This window comes from Gadus macrocephalus, chromosome 5, assembly GCF_031168955.1.
Source record: "Gadus macrocephalus chromosome 5, ASM3116895v1".
Classification (NCBI taxonomy): domain Eukaryota; kingdom Metazoa; phylum Chordata; class Actinopteri; order Gadiformes; family Gadidae; genus Gadus; species Gadus macrocephalus.
Genome location: NC_082386.1, coordinates 18,857,354 through 18,865,782, shown reverse-complemented (window position 1 = coordinate 18,865,782; position 8,429 = coordinate 18,857,354). Strand labels below are relative to the sequence as shown.

The window sequence follows — 8,429 nt, the reverse complement described above, 5'->3', positions numbered from 1 at the left end:
TCTGGCTAGTGCTATGTAGATCAATCTGTATTTATTTGTATATATCTATGAAAAGGTTGGCCTGCTATGAGAGGAGAATCTAAATATAAAGGGAAAGATCACCACTTTGTCAACACTGTGTTCTTCTGATTTGACCTTGATGTCGAAGAAGTAGTTTAGATACGTTTCGATCCTTAGTTCTTGTTTTCTATTTAATAGAAGGTGTATGTGCAATATTATTTCCAATGTACTGAGTGACGCAGTAATGAAAACCAGAGAATAATTTTTATCAGAAATCTTATTCAGACAGATGAAAATCCACTTGATAATCAAAACATAAAAAATGAGCCTGCTGAATAAAATTCACGTACGTCTCTAACTGCTATTTGCAAAAACAAATTAATGTTCATATGATGAAATGTTATTTTGTTGTGCCAGTATAACAACTACTGTCTGACAGAATCTCTCCTCTGTCACACCGTGTGCACGCGCACACGGTGTTGACTGACGGCCCTGTTCCCTCGGCGATTGGCTGAGCCCGTTTTCTATCCGCGCTCCCATTGGCCGAGCGTCTCTTCATCAGCCGTCTCCGTCCACTTTAAACCGGACTGCTCATTGTAAGAAACCGTTAGATGTGAGAATTACCTTAACGACACGATTTGTACCTTTAAAATGAGTCGCGTTGACCCGTCCCGCGGAAGAAAGTAGTCCCACACGCGGAACCGCCGTCGCCCTCGATGGCGTTAAACGGCCACCGAGGCGACATCGAAGTCAACAACGACGAGGACGAAACGCCCACGAAGCCACTGCGCTCTGCGAGGGAGGAGATGACGCCCGACGACCCTGCGGACGAGCCGGCCGGCGGGACCGCGACAACCGGGGGACCAGGCGCCTCTGCCCGGGGAGCGTCCCTCCATCGTCCGGGGACGACCAGGAGCGACTCGCTGAGGAGGAGCCGACCACGTACGTGTTCTGGAGGGGCTGGGAGTATCCACTGGAAGGGGATGGTTGCTCGTTGATTTGAGTTTTACGCGGGGCTCAATGGGGGGTAATTAAAATTAATCCCCTTGAGATTATGGGAAGCGGTCATACGCGTGGGTCTGTAGCCCCCTGCGGGGGCAGGGAGGCGGTGACCCGGTGGTATTAGGACACGTTTGCGCGGAGCTCAGACACCTTGGATGTCGGGTCGCGGGAAATAGACGGCTCCCATTCTTGCAACAAGATGGCGTATGTAGTACACACTGTACTATCGCTGTTCAGCAACTGGGGATCGGTTAATATCAATTGTCGCTCATTGATTCATGCGTTATTTTATAGGGGCTTTATGTGTCAAGGTCATGGCATAATACCAAAGTCAACCTCATGCGTTTATCGTTATGTTATTATTCCCCCCCACCCGTCTCCGACGCATCCTCAACGCGTAATGGTGCCACCGTAAACCCCGCAGCTTTCCCCTGGTTCGGCATGGACATCGGCGGCACTCTGGTGAAGCTGGTCTACTTCGAGCCGAAGGACATCACGGCGGAGGAGGAGCAGGAGGAGGTGGAGAACCTCAAAAGCATCCGCCGATACCTGACATCCAACACGGCGTACGGGCAGACGGGGATCCGCGACGTGTACCTGGAGCTCAAGGACCTGTCGCTGTGCGGCCGGACAGGGAACCTGCACTTCATCCGCTTCCCGACCTACGACCTTCCCGCCTTCCTGCAGATGGTCCGCAACAAACACTTCTCCAGCCTGCACACCACGCTGTGCGCCACGGGGGGCGGCGCGTACAAGTTCGAGACCGACTTCCGAACGGTGCGTTTAATTAATACGTGGTTATCGTTTAATATAGTTCTTCTGGATATTTGACAGTGGATCAACAAGGAAGCTCATAGTATTGGAGTCCATATCGCACATTGGTAGAGGAAAACTCCCCACGTCCACAAAATAAACCACTGGGGAATCCTGAATAGTAAAAATGCAATAAGTGCCGTGGCTCAGTTGTACATTCGTCTGTCCTTCCTGTCTGGCGCCACCCCTTACTTCCTGTTTGTGTCTTGCCTTGCCCGTCCCCAGATGGCAGACCTGCAGCTGCAGAAGCTGGACGAGCTGGACTGCCTGATCCGGGGGGTCCTCTTCACCGAGTCGGTGGTGGTCAGCGACCCGTCGGAGTGCTACTACTTCGAGAACCCCAGCGACCCCGAGCGCTGCGAGCAGAAGCCCTATGGGCTTCAGGACCCCTACCCCCTGCTGCTGGTCAACATCGGGTCGGGGGTCAGCATCATGGCCGTGTACTCGGAGACGGACTACAAGAGGGTCACCGGGACCAGGTGAGATCCAGAGAGAGAGAGAGAGAGAGAGAGAGAGAGAGAGAGAGAGAGAGAGAGAGAGAGAGAGAGAGAGAGAGAGAGAGAGAGAGAGAGAGAGAGAGAGAGAGAGAGAGAGAGAGAGAGAGAGAGAGAGAGAGAGAGAGAGAGAGAGAGAGAGAGAGAGAGAGAGAGAGAGAGAGAGAGAGAGAGAGAGATCCCAACGTCAGCTTGGACTACCTCGGCTGGTTCACTGTAGAGCATGGAACCTATAGCCTAGAACCAACACTGTCTGCTCTACAGCTGACAGTGACCTCAGCTGGTTCTCTCTAGTGAACCAGCTGAGGTCCACAGTGATCTCAGCTGATCCACTGTAGAGCGGACTGTATTGGTTCTAATGGTAGGCTATAGCTTCCGTACTGACCTCGGCTCATTCACTAAAGAGCAGACTCGCGTTTGGTTCCACTAGTCTGTGCAATAAGCTCAACATTTGCATCCTCAGCTGGAACGAGGCTGAAGGTTACACGTTGAGGTGTGTGCGGCCTGTCGAGCCAACAGGTGGGTTACAAGAGGAGGTCCATTCTCCGCTCACAGTGATCTGAAGGCAGTTCGGCCTTCCTAGAAGTCATGCTTTTGCGTGCATGTTTGCACCGTGTCCGTTTAATCAGCGAACATAACATGCTTATCCGGGTCTAAAGCAAACAAACCATGTTTAACAATCTCTTTGTGGTTTCTCTCTGTCTTTCTGTCTTCTCTCCCTCCCTTTCTCTGTCTGCCTTCCCTCCCTCTGTCTGTCTGTCTGTCTTCCCTCCCTCTGTCTGTCTGCCTTCCCTCCCTCTGTCTGTCTGTCTGTCTTCCCTCCCTCTGTCCGTCTGTCTATCTCCCCCCCCTCTGTCTGTCTGTCTGTCTGTCTTCCCTCCCTCTGTCTGTCTGTCTGTCTGTCTGTCTTCCTTCCCTCTCTTTGTCTGTCTTCCCTCCCTCTGTCCGTCTGTCTGTCTGTCTTCCTTCCCTCTGTCCGTCTGTCTATCTCCCCCCCCTCTGTCTGTCTGTCTGTCTGTCTGTCTTCCCTCCCTCTGTCCGTCTGTCTGTCTTCCATCCCTTGGTCTTCCCTCCCTCCATCCCACCCTCTGTCTGTCTTCCTCTGTCTGTCTTCCTCTCCTACCTCTATCTGTCTGTCTCCCCCTCCCTCCCTTTCTCCCTCCCCCCCTCCTCCAGCCTCGGTGGGGGGACCTTCCTGGGTCTGTGCTGCCTGCTGACTGGCTGCTCCACCTTCGAGGAGGCCCTGGAGATGGCGTCAGAGGGGGAGAGCACGCGCGTGGACAAGCTGGTGAAGGACATCTACGGCGGGGACTACGAGCGCTTCGGCCTCCCCGGCTGGGCCGTGGCCTCCAGGTGCGTACGCCTCGGCCAATCAGTGTCGCTGTAGGAAGCGTTGCTAGGTAAGAATTCTAGTTGGCACCGGTTAGTTGGAAAACTAGTTGGCGTTGGCGGTCGCAGCTGTTTTGTTAGTTAGCTTCGGCTTAGTAAGCAAGCTAGTTAAAGCTAGGTGACGTGTTATGCACGGGTCGTTAGAAGCCGTTTTGAAATTCTGCCTCTTCTGACATCACAAGTGGGCGTGTCCACCTGGATGTACGCTGGATAGATCAGTCGACCAGCCTACCCAGTGGACTGAAGCAAAGGTTGCTCATCTATCCGTCACACATCTAGGTGGACACGGCAACTGGTGGTATAATATGCCACCTCTAACGTGATTCCACCCGCCATGGAGAAGGATAAACCAGCTCCACGTCAACCCAAAATGGTAAAACCAGTACTGTGACTCACCCGAGATGGTGTTTTTTCACAATTATTCTTTCAATGTTGTTATTCTTTTTTTTTTTTGCTAGCTTTGGCAACATGCTGACGTCGGAGAAGCGGGAGGGCGTGTCCAAGGCGGACCTGGCCCGCGCCACGCTGGTCACCATCACCAACAACATCGGCTCCATCACCCGCATGTGTGCCCTCAACGAGGTCCGTATCCCTCCGCCCAGCCTGGGAACTCCATTCTGTAAGCCGACCACAATTGGTGACGGCAAAAATATTTTCAAAGTAAAAGCCCTCAACCTTTTGAGGTTAAGTTATAGCATTAATGTATTTTTTACGATTACATTAACTGCATTTAGCTGCTGTCCATAGCGACTTACAATAAGTACATTAGTCAGACAATATGTACCGCTGTCCGCACAGTAGGGATGTTCATAGAACCAAGTGCCAAGCACTAAAAATTGTTAGGTTAACCCAGTCCCCGTACACAACAAAGCTAGCTAGGATAAGAAGGTGGACACACAACAGACAATAGGTGCGTACATTAAGTGCCAGCATTAACCATTCAGTCATGTAGGAGAGTAATTGACCCATAGTAACCTTTTTAATTGAGTCACACACCATACCCATTCCAATGTTCACAGACTGTATCTGTAACAAGAGTTCTTGATCAATGCGTCCGCATTAAACCACTCCGTCCCGGTGTCCTCAGCCTCTTTACGGTGCTGCCTTGTGGCGTCTTGATCAAGCAGCATTGTACAGGGCTATGAGGACACCGGGAGATGTCTACTGTCCCCACTAGAGTCTGAGGACACATCGATGTCTACTGTCCCCACTAGAGTCTGAGGACACAGTGATGTCTACTGTCCCCACTAGAGTCTGAGGACACAGTGATGTCTACTGTCCCCACTAGAGTCTGAGGACACAGTGATGTCTACTGTCCCCACTAGAGTCTGAGGACACAGTGATGTCTACTGTCCCCACTAGAGTCTGAGGACACATTGATGTCTACTGTCCCCACTAGGGGCTACGAGGACACAGTGATGTCTACTGTCCCCACTAGAGTCTGAGGACACAGTGATGTCTACTGTCCCCACTAGAGTCTGAGGACACCGTGATGTCTACTGTCCCCACTAGAGTCTGAGGACACAGTGATGTCTACTGTCCCCACTAGAGTCTGAGGACACAGTGATGTCTACTGTCCCCACTAGAGTCTGAGGACACCGTGATGTCTACTGTCCCCACTAGGGGCTACGAGGACACAGTGATGTCTACTGTCCCCACTAGAGTCTGAGGACACAGTGATGTCTACTGTCCCCACTAGAGTCTGAGGACACATCGATGTCTACTGTCCCCACTAGAGTCTGAGGACACATCGATGTCTACTGTCCCCACTAGAGTCTGAGGACACATCGATGTCTACTGTCCCCACTAGAGTCTGAGGACACAGTGATGTCTACTGTCCCCACTAGAGTCTGAGGACACAGTGATGTCTACTGTCCCCACTAGAGTCTGAGGACACCGTGATGTCTACTGTCCCCACTAGGGGCTACGAGGACACAGTGACGTCTACTGTCCCCACTAGAGTCTGAGGACACAGTGATGTCTACTGTCCCCACTAGAGTCTGAGGACACAGTGATGTCTACTGTCCCCACTAGAGTCTGAGGACACCGTGATGTCTACTGTCCCCACTAGGGGCTACGAGGACACAGTGATGTCTACTGTCCCCACTAGAGTCTGAGGACACAGTGATGTCTACTGTCCCCACTAGAGTCTGAGGACACATCGATGTCTACTGTCCCCACTAGAGTCTGAGGACACATCGATGTCTACTGTCCCCACTAGAGTCTGAGGACACATCGATGTCTACTGTCCCCACTAGAGTCTGAGGACACAGTGATGTCTACTGTCCCCACTAGAGTCTGAGGACACAGTGATGTCTACTGTCCCCACTAGAGTCTGAGGACACCGTGATGTCTACTGTCCCCACTAGGGGCTACGAGGACACAGTGATGTCTACTGTCCCCACTAGAGTCTGAGGACACAGTGATGTCTACTGTCCCCACTAGAGTCTGAGGACACATCGATGTCTACTGTCCCCACTAGAGTCTGAGGACACATCGATGTCTACTGTCCCCACTAGAGTCTGAGGACACATCGATGTCTACTGTCCCCACTAGAGTCTGAGGACACAGTGATGTCTACTGTCCCCACTAGAGTCTGAGGACACATCGATGTCTACTGTCCCCACTAGGGGCTACGAGGACACAGTGATGTCTACTGTAAGCTACTATATGTATTCTGTATTCATTTGGATTGATTGTTAACCATGACCAACCAAAAATGGACCTTATCAGGTGACATCCTAAAACATTCAAGTAATTACGATGTTTTTTATGTCTTTATAACGGCGAGATGGTTCTTGATGGTAGCAAAGTTTAGCAAAGAACACCTAAGGGGAAGTTACAGTGACTCAGCAAGTAAAGTGCAGAGACCAAATGTTGCAAACCAACCATTTTTCCAAACCCCTAGAGGGCGCTCTTTACAAACGCAGGCCGATAGAAGGTGCTCTATATCTCCAGGCGGACTGTGTGCTACAAACAACCCTTGTTTCTCAACTGTTCAAGTTCGGAAAAAAATGATTGTACATACTTGTTCAGTTGCTTTCCTTCAAATTTCCTACGGTATTAATTGAGGCAGGATTTTAATGGTGGTTGCCCTATTCATTCCCCCCCCCCCTCCCCCCCCAATTCTGAGGTTCTGGAGAACATTCCTAACTGTTTCCGTCCCTCCCCAGAACATCAACAAGGTGGTGTTTGTGGGGAACTTCCTGCGGGTGAACACCTTGTCCATGAAGCTGCTGGCCTACGCCATGGACTACTGGTCCAAAGGACAGCTCAAGGCCCTGTTCCTCAGGCACGAGGTGAGCCCATTGGCCGAGCCCGGGGACAGAGAGGATCTCATTGGCTAAAACAGGGATGCAGCGATCCCATTGGTTGAGCGCGGTTCCCCAGTGCTTGGTTCACTAATGACACGTTTACGCTCGTGCCCTGTTTTTAGAAATCTTGATTTATGTAACAAATGGAACCTTGGGAATGAATGTAGACGTCAAAGAGCATCTTCTTACTCCTCTAAAGAAATCCAAAGACTGAAATGTATATGTTTAAGATGTTTAAAATCTGTTATAACTTTTCATGAGTTCACATAACAATTCCCTAAACTAGGTTGAGCAGAGCAGTGGCCTTGGCCTGACGTGTCAGCCGTTGACCTCTGACCCCTGACCTATGACCCCTCCCCTAGGGGTACTTTGGAGCTGTGGGGGCGCTGCTGGAGCTCCTGCATCCGTCCTAGGAGGAGAGGGAGGAAGAGGAGGAGGAAGAGGAGGAGGAGGAGGACCACGAGGAAGCACTTTAAACCTCCTGTACCGCTAGCCACTAGCACCTAGAGGCTAACGCGCTAACATCTAGAGGCCGAGCTGCTCATCTATGGATGCTAACTTCTAGATGCTAGGATGCGTACATCTCAAGGCTAAGCTGCTGATACCTGGATTCTGACTTCTAGAAGCTAAGATGCTAGCATCAAGATGCTAGGATGCTTACATCTCTGGAGGCTAAGCTGCTAATATCTTGACGCTAACTTCTAGACGATAAGATGGTTACGTCTATGTGATACAGTGCTGATATCCAGATCCTACAGATGCTAAAGTCTAGATGTCCCAGATGTTGTCATGCACAAGCTTCCTGAGTCATGTGGGCGTTGGCGTCGACGGCTACTGGTTCTTGTTCTGGATCTTGAGTGACTGTTCTTGTGCTGTTCTTGGCGTCCGTTTGTGTGTGTGGGCGTGTCCCTACCGCTGTGTGAACAGTGTGCGGATCTAGAATGAGGTTGGCTTCAGTTGATCCTCCTTGGGAAATGGGGACCGAAAGCGCACCAAATATCAGCGATTCTGAACGTTTCATATGGGCGGGGCTTGTGGCAGTAGTTGTGGTACGAGGTGTTATAGTAAAAGTGTACTTTATGAATCCAAAGAATATGTTGACCGCTGTGACAATCAAGAGTGGTACTGTTGTCAGTGCCACACACCTGGACCTAACGGTAACTGAACTGGTAAACTGGTAGCTGAGACTATATATTATCAACAGGGGGGGGGGGGGGCTGCTTCTGTCAGGGAATGTTTGTGGAGATTCGCTTAAAACCTCAAACCCGTCCCAAAGTGGAGGCCTTTTGTTTCTTGCGATAGCAGCTTGAAGTGAATCCCAGCGCTCAACACGGGAAGATATGAGTGTTGCTTCTGATTATATTGCAAGGCCTGTTCTGTTGTATAGCAACACTGTTAGCCTGTGTGTGAGTTTGTG

The 8,429-nt window shown here is 50.8% G+C and overlaps 1 protein-coding gene across 1 annotated transcript; it reads left to right on the top strand.

Annotated features, from left to right (window-relative positions):
• The first annotated feature begins 521 nt into the window (after positions 1-521).
• Positions 522-7,515, top strand: LOC132457321 (pantothenate kinase 3-like). Its single transcript, XM_060051563.1, has 7 exons — positions 522-942; positions 1,427-1,779; positions 2,041-2,294; positions 3,486-3,662; positions 4,157-4,280; positions 6,872-6,997; positions 7,375-7,515. Exons 1-7 carry the CDS (start codon positions 717-719, stop codon positions 7,423-7,425), a joined length of 1,311 nt encoding a protein of 436 aa, XP_059907546.1. The 5' UTR covers positions 522-716; the 3' UTR covers positions 7,426-7,515.
• The last annotated feature ends 914 nt before the right edge of the window (positions 7,516-8,429 follow it).